The sequence below is a fragment of the Eucyclogobius newberryi genome, unplaced genomic scaffold, assembly GCF_026437365.1.
Source record: "Eucyclogobius newberryi isolate DKJ021-1_F unplaced genomic scaffold, fEucNew1.0.hap1 SCAF_3, whole genome shotgun sequence".
In the NCBI taxonomy this organism is placed as follows: Eukaryota; Metazoa; Chordata; class Actinopteri; order Gobiiformes; family Gobiidae; genus Eucyclogobius; species Eucyclogobius newberryi.
The window spans coordinates 3,961,558-3,979,719 of NW_027315945.1; the positions used below are offsets into that span (position 1 = coordinate 3,961,558).

At 43.9% G+C, this 18,162-nt stretch overlaps 1 protein-coding gene across 1 annotated transcript in view; it reads left to right on the plus strand.

The window, feature by feature from the left end:
* The window catches only part of znf385d (zinc finger protein 385D), a 168,939-nt gene that overhangs the window by 64,793 nt on the left and 85,984 nt on the right, over positions 1 to 18,162 (plus strand). The window contains exon 2 of the mRNA XM_072460720.1: positions 4,028 to 4,176. Within this exon, the coding sequence (XP_072316821.1) occupies positions 4,028 to 4,176 (149 nt within the window). The remainder of the gene's footprint in view (positions 1 to 4,027; positions 4,177 to 18,162) is intronic.

Sequence of the window (18,162 nt, forward strand, 5' to 3'; positions counted from 1 at the left end):
TCCTGTTAGTAATCTTGCTGCTGCATTTTGAACCAGTTAAAGCTTTTTATGGAGCTTTTAGGACACGCTGTGAGCAGGAGTTACAGGAGAATCTAGACGTTACAAATGCATGGATAAGTTTTTCAGCATCGCTTTCAGGCAGGATTCTTCTGATTTTATCTTTATTACGCAGATGGAAAGAGTCTGTTTTACAGGTTTGATTTATATGAGCTTTAAATGAGAGCTCCTGGTCAAATAAGACTCTGAGGTTTTTTACAGTAGAACTGGAGGCAACACTGACATTGTCCAGTGTGACTATCTGCTCAGATAGAGCGTCTCGTAGATGTTTAGGACCAGCACAATGACCTCCAGCACAATGACCTCCAGCACAATGAACTCGGTTTTTTCAGGGTTAAGAAGCAGGTAGTTAAGTGTCCTCCAGGTTTTTATCTCCTTCACACAAGCACTAAGTCTGTACTTGATCGCTCTGCTCAGGTTCATTGATAAATACAGCTGAGTGTCGTCTGCAGAGCAGTGGAAGTTAAAGCCATGTGACCTGATCATGTGACCTAACGGCAGCATGTAAAGAGGAAACAGAATTGGACCGAGTACTGATCCCTGTGGCCCTCCGTAAGTTACTTTAGAACAAGGTGAGGAGCTCTGGTTTACATTGGTACATATCTGATAAATGGGTTGTAAACCAGCTGAGGGCGGGGCCTCTGAGGGCGGGGCCTCTGACACCTACATCACATTCTAACCTCTGCAGTAGAATGTTGTGGTCGATGGTCAAACGCTGCGCTGAGGTCCAACAGAACCAGGATTGAGACCAGTCCATCATCTGCAGCTAATAACAAATCGTTTGTGCTGTGGTGGGCTCTGAACCCTGCTGTGGTGGGCTCTGAACCCTGCTGTGGTGGGCTCTTAACCCTGCTGTGGTGGGCTCTGAACCCTGCAGTGGTGGGCTCTGAACCCCGCTGTGGTGGGCTCTGAACAATGCTGTGGTGGGCTCTGAACCCTGCTGTGGTGGGCTCTGAACCATGCTGTGGTGGGCTCTGAACCCCGCTGTGGTGGGCTCTGAACCCTGCTGTGGTGGGCTCTGAACCCTGCTGTGGTGGGCTCTGGTGGGCTCTGAACCCTGCTGTGGTTGGCTCTGAACCATGCTGTGGTGGGCTCTGAACCCTGCTGTGGTGGGCTCTGAACCCTGCTGTGGTGGGCTCTGAACCCTGCTGTGGTGGGCTCTGAACCCTGACTGGAAATCTCCAAATAAGTTATTGTCCTGCAGGTGGCGACAAAGCTGTTTAACTACAAAATTTTCAAGGATTTTAGAGACAAAGGGAAGATTATAAATAGGTCTGTAGTTTAACAATAGGTCGGGATCTAGATGAGTCTTTATCAGAAGAGGTTTAATGACGTCATGTTTGAAGGACGTGGAACATAAGCACTTTCTACTCAAGTATTTATTATATTAAGAATAGGGTCTATAATTAGGGGGAGAATGTCTTTGAGGAGCTTGGAATGGGGTCTAGGACACAAGTTAGTGTCACTAGTTTTACAGCTTGGGCTTGTTCAGGGCGAATAGTGGGAGCAATTTCATCTCATTTATCTCTGATTGTTTTTATTTTATTGTTAAAAAATAGGAGGAGAAGCTGGGAGTGAGGGCTCTACTGCTGTGACAGTTTGTTACCATGGCTACAGCGCTGAAAAGAAATGTAGTGTTACTTTAGTTGACTTCTATTAGATGTGAATAGTGTCTGGTTTGGGCCTCACACAGAGCTGCTGATTGGACAGGAGCAACTTTTCCTGCTTTTAGAGATTCTTCTGTGTGGGAGGAGCCAAATGATCCTTCTAACTCTTTGTTTATGTGAACGCAGTTCTTGGTTGTACCAGGAGGAGGCGCTTTGACCTAATGACCTTCTGTTTTAACGGAGCTGCAACATCAGGAGCAGACTTCAGAGAATTCATGGTCCAGTCGACAGATCGGTCACTTCCCCTGGACTAAAGCTGTTCTCAGCAGGATCACATGACACGATCGCATGACATGATCGCATGACATGTCACATGACATGATCACATGACATGACATGATCACATGACATGATCACATGACACGATCACATGACATGATCGCATGACATGATCGCATGACATGATCACATGACATGATCACATGACATGATCACATGACATGTCACATGACACGATCACATGACACGATCACATGACACGATCACATGACATGATCACATGACATGATCACATGACATGCCATGATCACAGGACATGACCACATGACACGATCACATGATACGATCACATGACGATCGCATGACACGATCGCATGACACGATCACAAGCCATGATCACATGACACGATCACATGACACGATCACATGACACGATCACATGTCGATCGCATGACACGATCGCATGACACGATCACATGACACGATCACATGACATGATCACATGACATGATCACATGACATGATCACATGACACGATCACATGACGATCACATGACATGATCGCATGACATGATCGCATGACATGATCACATGACGATCGCATGACACGATCGCATGACATGATCACATGACGATCGCATGACACGATCGCATGACACGATCACATGACACGATCACATGACACGATCACATGACACGATCACATGACACGATCACATGATCGCATGACATGATCGCATGACATGATCACATGACACGATCACATGACACGATCACATGACATGTGATCGCATGACATGATCGCATGACATGATCACATGACACGATCACATGACACGATCACATGACACGATCACATGACATGATCGCATGGCATGATCGCATGACATGATCACATGACACGATCACATGACACGATCACATGACATGATCACATGACACGATCACATGACACGACCACATGATCACATGACACGATCGCATGACACGATCGCATGACACGATCGCATGACACGATCACATGACACGATCGCATGACACGATCACATGACACGATCACATGACATGATCACATGACACGATCACATGACATGATCACACGATCACATGACACAATCACATGACATGATCACATGACACGATCACATGACATGATCACATGATCACATGACACGATCACATGACACGATCACATGACATGATCACATGACATGATCACATGACACGATCACATGACATGTCACTGAATATTGGCTCTATTATTTCTTTGAATTTTGAGATAGATTTTTCAGATTTTGTCCTTTTCATTATAACTTTATTCTGTGGCTGATGATCTTTAAGAATAAACTGAAAGGTAATTATGAAATGATCTGACTGGGCTAACATGGGTGGGCTGGACTCATTTAGTCTGTCATAACCTGTACATAAACTTTAATATTGTTGTGTTGTTGCCTTATATTTTTGCTCTACCTTCACAGTCTGCGTCAGACTTAAGTCTATTTCAAATTCATTATCTTGAGTTTTAGAGCATGTTTCTATTCCCCCCGCTGTTGCAACACTTGAATTTCCCCCATTGTGGGCATTTTTTTTTGTCGAATCTGTCAGAATTGATTGTTTAGATAAAGTTGAGGTGGAAATGGAAACTAGAGAGAAGTTGTTCTACTCAAAATTATGTTATGTAGGTTTATTTGAACAAAATGTTAATGTGCAAGAACCAGTCAACACTGCTCAGGACAGTGGAAACTTCCAGAATTAGGTGGATAGATGCTTGGAATCGTTGATGGCACAGATTGACAGCCACCCCAGGGCAGCTGTGGCTTCAGAAAGAACAGTGAATGAATAATACATGACAAAGCAACTTAAAGAATTCATGACAATAAAAACAAAAGATAACAAAACGTGACAAACACATTGGCTTGTTTTCTACAGTGTGTTCCGCACTGTACACGCTGGACAAATCTCACTGTAAAAATAGCCGTGTCCACAGTGCTGGAGCAGCTTGTCTCTGTGGGACTTTTGGACCTTCTCGTGGTCCTGTCCGCTCTCACCATGTCTTCCCTGTGTCCTCCCTGTGTTTCCTGCAGGGACCAGCTGTCAGCATGGCCTGATGCCCGCTCTAGTGCGCCCCCCGCTGCCCAGTGCGGTACAGCAGCCCTCTCTGGCGCTCAAACAGTTCCTACCCTTCCCTCTGGACACGGGCTCGGCGCTCAGCCTCTTCCCAGGATTCAACACGGTGAGTTTCTCTTCTTTTACTGCTGCTGGTGGCATTGCTCTGTGGAGAAATGTCCGTATGAAGCGTTTTGGTCGTGCACATCACAGATATTGTCATTCCACGAAATTGGTGGCTTTTCAAGTTCAAACGTTTTTAAAATAAAGTGAAATTGGAATATCCTTTTCATATTTGAAATAAACACATGTTAAGATATATACAAGATATATATCTATACTGATGACCAGGTCGTTGTAATCCCTCTTTTGTCCATTGTAGAAAAATCAGTTGTATAATCTGGTAGTAGTTTTGACTCTCATTCAAGAGTAATTTTCAATCTGCAGATCTAGTCTGTGAAATATTTATCCTACTCTGAGTAAGCCCTGCCCACTAGGCGGAGCATCCTGATAATAGCCTGTCCTGTTGATCTATTTTACTAGTTTACACTGTGAGTTTCACCTGAAACCAATCTTTTTTGTTACCTTGGAACCCTGTAATGGGCCACAGAAATCATATTGTTAGCTTCTGCAGCTTCCTCATCACTGATGACTAGAGCTGATCCCGCCTCATTACTTCAAAATTATGCTGTATAGAGATTGAACTTTGTCTGTTTAAAGAAGGATTTTCCTTTTTAACAAAGATTGTCTCTTTAACTCTTCTCTTGCTCAGAATCTTCTCCTCACTTTCTTTGATAGAGTGGTTTGTGTCTTTAAGATGCAGATGCACGGCGCTCTGTGGTCCTGAACTCCAGTGTCTTCTGTGCTGATACAGCCGCTTGTGCAGTGTCTCTTCAGTCTCACTATGTGGCGCTCTTTACAATTTTCTTAACTGCATTGGACAGAATAAATTACACTGCTCTATTTTTATGGAGATGTCTTGTCCTTAGGGTGAACCTGTTTGTGTCTAAAAGTGTTGTTTAAAATAACTTTTAACAAAGGCAATATACAAAAAACATTAAGATCCATCTCAAAGTTTATTTGTTTTTTGTATGGCGTTGTTCATCTTGTTATGACTGAAACATTGAGATTACATTGACATTAATATCTTGTTTCATCTTGTTTAATACAAGGAACGGGCCCAAAAACACACTTTTGTAATTATTAATCGAGTTTTAATAGCTTAAATTTGATTGAGTTTTCTTGAAAATGGTTGAATATTGAAACAAATCGGTCTAAACGAGATTATGCAATAATTCACAATTTGAAAATTGCTGTGATGGAAACTGTGTCCATGTTATCTGGGACACAGAGGGTCACATGACGTCCAATGACTTTGAATTGCCCCTTGATAATTGATAGTCAAACATGGCCTGAATGGTTGGGGACTAAAATGTGATCCTAGATGAGGCAATTGTGTAGTTGAAAGCTGCATGAGTCTGTTTGGCCTTGTTGTGTTCATCTGCTGCTGCTGTCGCTTCATCTGCTGCTTCGAGGGCTGAAACAACACTTTGGAGTCTAAAGTATTGGCTCTGATTGGAAGTGCGCACACGCTCTGCACGTCTCATGTTGACAGACAGCAGACGTTTGACCAGTTCATTTCAAAGCTGAAGCCAATATCAATCAGAATGAGATTTAGGCACCTGCATTATTATTATTTTGACAATTTGATTCATTGACTTTGACATAAACAGATATTTTTGAGGTGTTTTAATCTGTATAGTCCAGAGAGCAATTACGATCGTCAACACATGATTATTTAAAGAGCCAGTATGGAACTTTTTAGCCCAACATGGACTAAAGTAAAAGCCTTTCTTCATTTTGGATGTTTTTATGGCACTGAAAACCAGCTCGTGAAAGTTATGTACTGTTGCTTTAAGAGATTTTCACCAATCAAAGGTTGAGATGTTGTGACTGAAGGACGAGATTGAGAACAGCTTCAAATAAAGTGGAAAATCTGATTAATGCTTCTTCTTTTGACATTTAGATGAGATGTTTCTGTCTTTGTGAACAGGTCGTTTGTGCTATAGTGCTATAAGCTGTAAACATACGATTATTTATCTCCAGTTATACGATTCATCTTTGCAGCCCTGAATAAACACCTGCAGTTGGATGACTGTAAAACACACGCGTTCAGCCCCAGACCGTGGAACATTGTACGTGTGTTCCCCTCGTCAGCTCCACATGTGTTTGCTTTTAGCTGTGTTCAGAAGGAGCACATTTGTTAGCGGGACATGGACAGTATCTGGGCTCGCGGCGTGCATCGTGGACGTTACGACGTGCGCTGGCTCTGGAGACGAGTCGGCCCTATCCCGTGATGGATGAGCCCATGTGCTTCTCATACACTGTTGGAGCCGCTCGGATATGATCGCAGCAAGTAGAAAGTGTGATGTGTGAGCGAGATAAAGAGCTGAAACGCCAACAAATCTAAAGACAATATTTGAAAACGAGGACACGGTTTGCTCAGAGGTTGGAGCGCTCATCTGGGCTTCCGTGTTCAGGGACGCTGCAGAAACCACAATAATGTCATGTTTTGTGAGAAAAGTGGCCATAGATGAATGACATTTCTGTTTGCTCAAAGTTGAGGCGTGAAATCAAGAGCTTTAGGCAGAAGTTCATCCAACGTAATGAAAATAACCATATGAAAAGTACATTCTCTTACAAGTAGAAAGTACAGAGATTTGCTGATGGAGTGAAAAGTACAAGGTATCCACTGTAAAAAAATGATTTAAGTACAGTACTTTTGCCCTTCGTTACCTTCCACCACTGCATTGTCGTTGCCACAGCTGCCCTGGGGCTGTCACTCTCAGCTACTGACACATTTAAGTAACTGTTTAAGAAGAGGATGCAGCCTTCCTCTGCAGGACACAGCCACGGGACGAGCGGGAATGTGTCAAAGTCACTTCAGCTGCAGGTGAACGCCTCAGAGGCAGATCAGTTTCGATGCCCTGCCTTTGCCCTTTAAGTCAGTTTAATCACTTATTTGTTGTTTACTTCTATTTTCATAAAAAGACACGATTGATAAATGTCATAAAGATATGATGTAAAAGCAGCTGTGACTATACTTCAGAATGCATTAGTTAAACAAGAGCGTGTGAACTGCTGCAAAGTTTCAAATGAGCTAGTTCTGTTTGTAATGTTTTTCGATCGTAAAAAGCAGGTAGAGCGTCTTTGTTGTGATAAAACTGGCGTGAGATCTTTTTCTGCTTGTGTCACGGTTAAAACACGTGGCTATTTTTACTGGAGAGCTGTTTTGTAGCTGCAGTTCCACCTCATTGGCCGGTTGCATCGCCCCGTTTAACCTTTGTCATACAACTATTTCTTTTATGTGGAGGCCAAAGTTTCACCAGGATCAAATCTCATTCTAATATTATCCACTGTACATTCTCTGTGTGTGTGTGAAGTGTGTGAAGTGTGTGAAGTGTGGCAAGTGTGGCAAGTGTGGCAAGTGTGGCAAGTGTGTGAAGAGTGTGAAGAGTGTGAAGAGTGTGAAGAGTGTGAAGTGTGTGAAGTGTGTGAAGTGTGTGAAGTGTGTGAAGTGTGTGAAGAGTGTGAAGAGTGTGAAGAGTGTGAAGAGTGTGAAGAGTGTGAAGTGTGTGAAGTGTGTTAAGTGTGTTAAGTGTGTGAAGTGTGTGAAGTGTGTGAAGTGTGTGAAGTGTGTGAAGTGTGTGAAGTGTGTGAAGTGTGTGAAGTGTGTGAAGTGTGTGAAGTGTGTGAAGTGTGTGAAGTGTGTGAAGTGTGTGAAGTGTGTGAAGTGTGTGAAGTGTGTGAAGTGTGTGAAGTGTGTGAAGTGTGTGAAGAGTGTGAAGAGTGTGAAGAGTGTGTGTGAAGTGTGTGAAGTGTGTGAAGAGTGTGTGTGAAGAGTGTGAAGAGTGTGAAGAGTGTGAAGTGTGTGAAGTGTGTGAAGTGTGTGAAGTGTGTGAAGTGTGTGAAGTGTGTGAAGTGTGGCAAGTGTGGCAAGTGTGGCAAGTGTGGCAAGTGTGTGAAGAGTGTGAAGAGTGTGAAGAGTGTGAAGAGTGTGAAGAGTGTGAAGTGTGTGAAGTGTGTGAAGTGTGTGAAGTGTGTGAAGTGTGTGAAGTGTGTGAAGTGTGTGAAGTGTGTGAAGTGTGTGAAGAGTGTGAAGAGTGTGAAGAGTGTGTGTGAAGTGTGTGAAGAGTGTGTGTGAAGAGTGTGAAGAGTGTGAAGAGTGTGAAGAGTGTGAAGAGTGTGAAGTGTGTGAAGTGTGTGAAGTGTGTGAAGTGTGTGAAGTGTGTGAAGTGTGTGAAGTGTGGCAAGTGTGTGAAGTGTGGCAAGTGTGGCAAGTGTGGCAAGTGTGGCAAGTGTGGCAAGTGTGGCAAGTGTGTGAAGAGTGTGAAGAGTGTGAAGAGTGTGAAGAGTGTGAAGAGTGTGAAGTGTGTGAAGTGTGTGAAGTGTGTGAAGTGTGTGAAGTGTGTGAAGTGTGTGAAGTGTGTGAAGTGTGTGAAGTGTGTGAAGTGTGTGAAGTGTGTTAAGTGTGTTAAGTGTGTTAAGTGTGTTAAGTGTGTTAAGTGTGTTAAGTGTGTTAAGTGTGTTAAGTGTGTTAAGTGTGTGAAGTGTGTGAAGTGTGTGAAGTGTGTGAAGTGTGTGAAGTGTGTGAAGTGTGTGAAGTGTGTGAAGTGTGTGAAGTGTGTGAAGTGTGTGAAGTGTGTGAAGTGTGTGAAGTGTGTGAAGTGTGTGAAGTGTGTGAAGTGTGTGAAGTGTGTGAAGTGTGTGAAGTGTGTGAAGTGTGTGTGAAGTGTGTGTGAAGTGTGTGTGAAGTGTGTGTGAAGTGTGTGTGAAGTGTGTGTGAAGTGTGTGTGAAGTGTGTGTGAAGTGTGTGTGAAGTGTGTGTGAAGTGTGTGTGAAGTGTGTGTGAAGTGTGTGTGAAGTGTGTGTGAAGTGTGTGTGAAGTGTGTGTGAAGTGTGTGTGAAGTGTGTGTGAAGTGTGTGTGAAGTGTGTGTGAAGTGTGTGTGAAGTGTGTGTGAAGTGTGTGTGAAGTGTGTGTGAAGTGTGTGTGAAGTGTGTGTGAAGTGTGTGTGAAGTGTGTGTGAAGTGTGTGTGAAGTGTGTGTGAAGTGTGTGTGAAGTGTGTGTGAAGTGTGTGTGAAGTGTGTGTGAAGTGTGTGTGAAGTGTGTGTGAAGTGTGTGTGAAGAGTGTGTGAAGTGTGTGTGAAGAGTGTGTGAAGAGTGTGTGAAGAGTGTGTGAAGAGTGTGTGAAGAGTGTGTGAAGAGTGTGTGAAGAGTGTGTGAAGAGTGTGTGAAGAGTGTGTGAAGAGTGTGTGAAGAGTGTGTGAAGAGTGTGTGAAGAGTGTGTGAAGAGTGTGTGAAGAGTGTGTGAAAAGTGTGTGAAGAGTCAGTGTAGTCCCTCATTCGTCCAGGAGTGTTCCATTGTAGAAAAAGATTCAGTTATTTCATCTGGACTCAGTTTTTTTTAGGAAAAACAAAACATTTTCATTCTTAATCTGCGAATCAAGACCGGGAACTCAGATATTTAACCTTCTCTGAGTAAAGCCCTGACCAGGTGGGTCTACGCCTGAGCCTAACCTACCCTCATGTTGGATGGGAGTTCAGAGCCTCAAAAATTCAATTTTCAAGTCCTAATAATTCTTTTACCCTATTTTTTTTCACTATTTTGTAAAAAATCACTATTTAAGTCCTGCAACTTATCCAGCCCTGGACACTTTCTAGCCAGTGCAGACCCAGTTACAGCTCTAGTATTGTGTCCTTCAGTTTGTGTCAATCAAAAAGTGTCTTTGTTTTGGCCCAAATGTGCAGGGGAGGGGGAGATAAAGGACACTTCGACTCACCCCACAATAGTCAGATAAATGTTAGAAAGAAAGGTAATAAATGTGATCCCAAATCCCATTTTAGAGTGTGTTTTGAGCTCTTACAGGAGAATATGTCATTACTCACCACTGACACTCACTGATAACATTCCAAACATCGTGAAGACATCTGCACACCATCCCAGCCATTATCATTATTATTGTGTATATTAACTCCTCCTATCATCCTCCCATCAGCCACCTCTCTTCCACTGTCTTGGGGGTTCCCACGCTCCGGGCCCTTGAGCGTCTCCTGCGTGGCGTCTCCAGCTGGACTCCATATTTCAGACGGTCCTTTTAAACCATGTGAAGACAGCGCGATGCTTCTCACGTTCCATGACTCGTCCACGTTTCTGATGACCGCAGCAGATTGGACACAGCCGACCGCAGAACGTCTCCGGACTTTCACGGATCCGGTGGATAGATCCATCCGGCCGCGCACAAAGGTCCGGCTTCAGGACGAGGGAGTGCCAGGGAGGCCAGGCTCCCATCCCACATTTGAATGATTTGAGGCTTGACTTGAAGGGCAGTGACTTGGGAGGCTTTATGCTAAAATAAATATGTATAGAACCCATTTGTCTGCACGTTAGAGAGACTGTCATGCTCAATTTTACAGGAACAAACTGGAAAACGTCTCTCAATATTTTCCTGTTTTTATCCAGGACTTTCTCTAAGACTTTCACAAAAACTGTACACACTTCTCAATTATGAGCTGTCTTCGGTAATTATTTTAATGACTTGAAAGGACTTGAAACCGTAAAGCTCGAGACTTGACGTGGGAATTGATTTGGATTGGTGTCCACAGACTTGGCCTCCCTCTACAGGACGGAATACCAGCAAAATATTGATATTTCGTTAATGATGTTTTGCACGTATACATCCCAAAAAAGGAAACCTATACGTCTAAAGACCAAAAGGTTCTCACAGAATGTGACCATGACCTCTCAGCTCCGATAAAGCCAACTCGCTCCTACAACCTTCATTCTTTGTTTGCCCTGGGACAGACGCCTTCCACGAGCCCAAACTTTTGGATTACTTTGGCCCCACGGATGGAAACTCCTGCTTTGAAGTGACAAAAGAACCTCCTCTCTATGGGACAAAGGACAAAGTCATCAAATTACCGTATTTTCCGCACAAAAAGGCGCACCAGATTATAAAAGCACACCTTCAATAAATGGTCTATTTTGGATAATTGTTCATATATAAAGTGCATTAAGCGAAACAAAACAGAAGGATAAGTCAGTCAGTTGAGCTTTATTAAACGCTTTCAACTCAGATCAACATTGTTCAACATCAAAACACACTCTGCTACCGCTAACAGACACGTTAGCATATTCACAACAAATACCAGCCTCGTTCAGTTATAACAGTAAAATACAAATATAGCCGCAAGCGGCAATGATCGGCCCTCGCCACGCCGCCAGAGGAGGGGGCGTGGCTAACGCGCCCCAATTGTCCTTTTATTACATCTACTGCTGAATCTGTGACGCTGTCACATCTTCTCCCCTTTGTTTTACCATCAAAAAGCAATTTTATTTTGAATTCTTGGCAAAATGTGCGGCTTTGCCGCACAGACACCGTGACTCTTAGAATAAAAATGTGGATAACTTTTGATGGTCCACCCCTGAAGATGAGTCTCACCAAATTTCAGGTTAATAGGGCTGACGCCCTAAGAGGAGTTCGTGAAAGTCTAAAGTGTAAACATGTTCTGGCGATTTCCCCATTGGAATAACATGGAAGGTTTCGGTCATCGTTATGGCAAAACCATAACAATTATGACATGGGTCTCATTGACTTTTTTGATGGGGATGCCAAAATTGAGTTGTGTGTCAAATTTCATATAATTTCGCAAAACTAAATATTTAACCTCCATATAAAATCTGTAGGGGGCGCTGTGGCGCCAAATTAATTTATTTCACTTCAAGTAGGTTTAGGGCAAAGAGTTTAACAACTGATTCTAATTTGACGCAATTCAGACTTTATCTGCGCAAACGGCAGAAATGTTAAATTTGGGAGATTTATGAAATTCTTGCTACAGTTTGCGGCTTCGCCGCACAGAGACCGTGACAGGGTCAATGTAATTGGGATAACTTTTGATGTCCCACTCCTCACTAGCATTTTCACCAAATTTCAGCTTTTTAGGGCCACCGCCCTGGGAGGAGTTCGTAAAAGTACGACGTTTGGAAAAACTCCGAAGTCATGCTTAGCCATTTTTGAAGCAATATGGCCGACATTTGGTTGGGCGGACGGCGTTGCCGTAATAATATTTGTTACTTCTCTTGTCACCATCTACCTCTGCGCCAAATTTCATGATTCTACGATCAGATTTTTTTTGGGTCATTTCCCATCTCTCAATGCATTTTTGGTACATTTGGGGGCGCTGACGCGCCAATTTTTTTTATTTTAGAAAAAGGAAATAGCCAGAATGTATAGAGGCACGATTTTTAGAGGTGTGCAAATTTTTGTGACTTTTCGTCAATGTTCACTGGGTGAAAAATAGGGGGGTTGGTCCCGAGAAGAAGAAGAAAGAAAGAATAATAGTCCGATGCGAAAACAATGTTTCCCATTTTTCAAATATCATAAACTATACATTTTCGGAAAGCGCTCGCGCTTTCCTACCTCATGGTGTGGGTCCCTGGTCACTGACGGGTACTTTTGTTAATTTTGAGTGGGCTCCGCCCACTTTGTGTTTTTGGCCCTCTATACAGTAATAATGTTCAATTTTTGCATTACATGCTTATATGCACGGAACATGCAAGATATTTAAATAACAATAAAAAATAAAAACAATTTAAAGTGCTCGTTTAGTGCGTACTTTTGCACGGGATTCGCCCGTTTACAACGGTAATGTTCCATTTTCCTACTACTAATTAGTATGCACGGGGCGTGCATGAGTGAAGGAGTACGTTAGTGAGTGTTTGGAAGTGGGCGAGCGCTTTGCGCTCGATTTCGTGCGCACTTTCGCAGCCGTGCTTCGCACGGCCTTACGAGACTAATAGGCCTCTCGCCAGCTTGTGGCGCTCGGGCCTAACAAGACACTCACTTTTTCAGTTCATTCCTCGTCCACAAATCCCTCAGATTCTTCATCTTCAGTGTCTGAGTTTAACAGTTGTGCTGGTGCTGTACATCCCTCATCCCAGAATGCATCTGGAGTCACGGGGCAGTTCAGGGATGATTCTGGCCTTCGTGAAAGCTCTGACCACAGCTGATACTTTAGTCCAGAGTTTAAAGTCTGCGTCGTGAGCGTGTCTCTTGGCAGGAGCCATCTTGGGGTCCTTTATTTAGGTGTCCTTATCACAGCCGTAATATTGTTGTAATAATGCAGTTTACATTCTGACGCCGTGTACCACATGAAATCACTTCGAGGTCAGTAAGCACAATCAGAAATAATCCATATATTAAGCGCTCTGGATTATAAAGTGCACTGGCAGTTTTTGAGGAAATAAAAGGCTTTTGTGTGTGCCTTATAGTGCGAAGTACGGTATCTTATTTTTACATTTAAAGTGATTCCATGTGTTTTTGAGGCTCGGAGAGAGAGGACTTTCTAACCAGGATTCTTCAAACTGTGAATAAAGCTTACTGTGCTCCAGGTGTGTTTTTCATGAGGGACAATGTTAAAACAGGGTTAAAAGAGAGAAACAGCACATAATGTGTCCATTACGGTCTAACTGGTGCCCCTAATAATACATCATATTACACACAACCACTTGTAATAATCTTACATCTTGGTAACACTCGAGGAAGAATAACACTACACAACGGATCAACGGCCCTAAAACTACGATGACAAATAGAAATGTGACTCAAAAGAGTTAAATGTTCTTGGACTTCATCAGAAACGTTCATGGCGTTGTGACTCCCACTTGGTGCATGAGGTAATCCATGTAGCTTTTTTAAAGTCTAATGAACTTGAGCAGAGTCACTCTAATCAGTGTTACATGAAGAAACCCACCAGCTACTGTTTTACGGTTCTAAAATAAAGAACAAATTTACTGATCTAATCTTGGAACAGACAGTCTGGTTGGAACAAACAGCAGCTGCTCGCTCACCTCTTCCTTCTGACTGCTCTCGTTCCTCCCTTTGTTCCACACTGAACTCTGGGATGTCGAGGGGAAACGGGAAATTGTGTCGAGTCTAAAGTCATTTGAACTGAAGAGAAGCACCAAACTCTATAAGTCAGGTATAGTTTGATGACTTGAGAAGACAAGGAACTCTGGTTGTGGATGCCACTTTGAGGACTTTACCTTACACCGTGGCAGATAGAAAAAATCACGAGTGAACATTGTACAAGTTAAATGTATTCTGGACTGGCTGCTCTTATAGCAGATGTACAATTGTATCCAATGTTCTCATGTAATAAAGTCTCAGCACAGACATATTGCAAATGCAGCTTTTGGAGTCAAAATGAGACTGCTGTGCTGTAATTATATTTTGTACTCTTCTCTACAAACCAGGAAGAAATGCCAGCGTGCTGTTAGCATGCTAGTTGTTTTTAGCATTACCCTGACATCAAAGCACCACTCTGGGCTCTGAAAGTTGTGAAAACGCTCATAAACTCATGAGTTTGGAAAGTGAGGAAACAGTTTATTATGAACTTGTTTGCGTTTTTGTAATGGTAAAGCACCTTTAATTTACTTGATTATTTGTTTCAGCCCTACAATAAAGCGCACCTTGACCTTTAACCTGTAACCCTTTGATTTCCAGAATTTTTAAAAATATATCGAAATGGTGGCTTTTACCTCACTTAGGCCTCATGAAACAGTCACATTTTTTTTTCAAACTTGATGTTTTTATGATGTCTCACACTGATGCAAGAGAAGCATTTTTAATTGAACTATGAGTAATTAGAACCTCAGGGCAGGCCTAATAATATATGCAGGTGAAACAGGACAAATCCAGCAGTGACAGAGCTAAAACACAGTATATTTTAGTACTGTGCAGACCTCCTTCTCTAAACCATTTGACTAAATGTCTTTTTAAGTCCCTGTTATGGTTAAATATGTATTTTCGGGACGTTTGACGTGTCTGTTGTCTCCCCCTGATGTCTCTGGACAGAAAACATCGACATGAAGACAACTCGGCTGAGAAACCCTGGCTCTTTTTTTATATTTGGTCATGTGTAATGTTTTCATTTGTTAACAATGTCTAATGATACTACATACTAAAATAATGATACTGAAGGAGTGCTCATTCCAAGTGTCCACTGAAGGAATTCTCATTCCAAGTGTCCACTGATGGAGTGCTCATTCCAAGTGTCCACTGAAGGAGTGCTCATTCCAAGTGTCCACTGATGGAGTGCTCATTCCAAGTGTCCACTGATGGAGTGCTCATTCCAAGTGTCCACTGATGGAGTGCTCATTCCAAGTGTCCACTGAAGGAGTGCTCATTCCAAGTGTCCACTGAAGGAGTGCTCATTCCAAGTGTCCACTGAAGGAATTCTCATTCCAAGTGTCCACTGAAGGAGTGCTCATTCCAAGTGTCCAAGAAGGAATTCTCATTCCAAGTGTCCACTGAAGGAGTGCTCATTCCAAGTGTCCACTGAAGGAGTGCTCATTCCAAGTGTCCACTGAAGGAGTGCTCATTCCAAGTGTCCACTGAAGGAGTGCTCATTCCAAGTGTCCACTGAAGGAGTGCTCATTCCAAGTGTCCACTGAAGGAGTGCTCATTCCAAGTGTCCACTGAAGGAGTGCTCATTCCAAGTGTCCACTGAAGGAGTGCTCATTCCAAGTGTCCACTGAAGGAGTGCTCATTCCAAGTGTCCACTGATGGAGTGCTCATTCCAAGTGTCCACTGAAGGAGTGCTCATTCCAAGTGTCCACTGAAGGAGTGCTCATTCCAAGTGTCCACTGAAGGAGTGCTCATTCCAAGTGTCCACTGAAGGAGTGCTCATTCCAAGTGTCCACTGAAGGAGTGCTCATTCCAAGTGTCCACTGAAGGAGTGCTCATAGTTCCTCAAATGTATCCACAAGTGTCTTTCTATCTTCCTTTAAAACGTCAGCAAGGTGCAAAATGTTTTCTTCTTCAAGACACTTGCTTTGTATCAAGGAACCACAAAAACACACACACACACACACACACACACACACACACACAGTTCTGGTGCACACATCCTTTGGGCTTCTCTAAATCGCCCGTGAGGACCTGCTTTAACGTGGAACACGTCATTTGGGAGCTGGGCATGTCGAGACGGCCACAGATGAGATAACCAGCTCCATGTTATGTTTTTTGTTTTTTTTAAATACACCCAGTTATCACACGTATTTTGCTGGATCTGCAGCACAAACCGCGACAAAGGAGTAGTGTTTAGGTCGTGACAGGGAAGTTTTAATCTGAAGAGTATTAAAAAGAAGACAAATAATGCTCATTACCTTTGTCAATGTCAGGAGAAGATCAGACCAGGACCAGCACAGGACAGGACCACGATCAAACCAGGACAGGACCACGATCAGACCAGGACAGGACCATGATCAGACCAGGACCAGCACAGGACAGGACCATGATCAGACCAGGACAGGACCACGATCAGACCAGGACAGAACCATGATCAGACCAGGACCAGCACAGGACAGGACCACGATCAGACCAGGACAGGACAATAATCAGACCAGGACCAGCACAGGACAGGACCACGATCAAACCAGGACAGGACCACGATCAGACCAGGACAGAACCATGATCAGACCAGGACCAGCACAGGACAGGACCACAATCAGACCAGGACAGGACCACGATCAGACCAGGACCAGCACAGGACAGGACCACGATCAGACCAGGACAGGACCATGATCAGACCAGGACCAGCACAGGAGAGGACCACAATCAGACCAGGACAGGACCACGATCAGACCAGGACCAGCACAGGACAGGACCACGATCAGACCAGGACAGGACAATAATCAGACCAGGACCAGCACAGGACAGGACCACGATCAGACCAGGACAGGACCATGATCAGACCAGGACCAGACCAGGACAGGACAATGATCAGACCAGGACCAGCACAGGACAGGACCACAATCAGACCAGGACAGGACCACGATCAGACCAGGACAGGACCATAATTAGACCAGGACCAGCACAGGACAGGACCACGATCAGACCAGCACAGGACCACGATCAGACCAGGACCAGCACAGGACAGGACCATGATCAGACCAGGACCAGCACAGGACAGGACCACAATCAGACCAGGACAGGACCACGATCAGACCAGGACCAGCACAGGACAGGACCACGATCAGACCAGGACAGGACCATGATCAGACCAGGACCAGCACAGGACAGGACCACAATCAGACCAGGACAGGACCACGATCAGACCAGGACCAGCACAGGACAGGACCACGATCAGACCAGGACAGGACAATAATCAGACCAGGACCAGCACAGGACAGGACCACGATCAGACCAGGACAGGACCATGATCAGACCAGGACCAGACCAGGACAGGACCATGATCAGACCAGGACCAGCACAGGACAGGACCACAATCAGACCAGGACAGGACCACGATCAGACCAGGACAGGACCATAATTAGACCAGGACCAGCACAGGACAGGACCACGATCAGACCAGCACAGGACCATGATCAGACCAGGACCAGCACAGGACTAAATCAGGTCTAACTCAGGCAGGACACAAGTTTGAAATCAGGACTCACACAGGACTGAAATGAGACTGAAACATGGAGCCACAGGAGGAGAAACTGTTGAGTTAAGATTCATGTCAATGAAGACAATTTAGTTGGATATGAAGATAAGTTTGTTATCTTAAGTTTGGGAGCAGGACCACACCCCTTTCACGCCCCTTCCTGCAGCTACACCATTTAGACATCCAGGTGACTTCATGCCCCTCCCACCCTCATTTCATCATTGTTCTCATGTATCTCCTTGATGGGGGTCTCGAGGTCCGGGAGCCCACTGCCCTCATCGCCTGAAGCCCCAAAACTGCATCCATTTCTGTGACTCGTGTGGTTCATGTTTCTCGTATGTCAACAAACACTTTGCGTCGCAGCTGAGGTCGTGGTCCTCGCTAGTGAATTGCTTTACATTTTGCTTTAGCGTTTATTTTGACAAGTGACAGCAGTTTATTTATTGAATGATTTAGTTTTTAGAGTTTAGAACAAAGTAAACTGCTGTTTTGTTCTCATCACTCACTGGTTTAAAATGTGACACACAAACATTGATTAAATAATAGCTTATATTCTGCTCTGCGTATCTACTCGACATGACACAGTTCAACATTTCTGGAC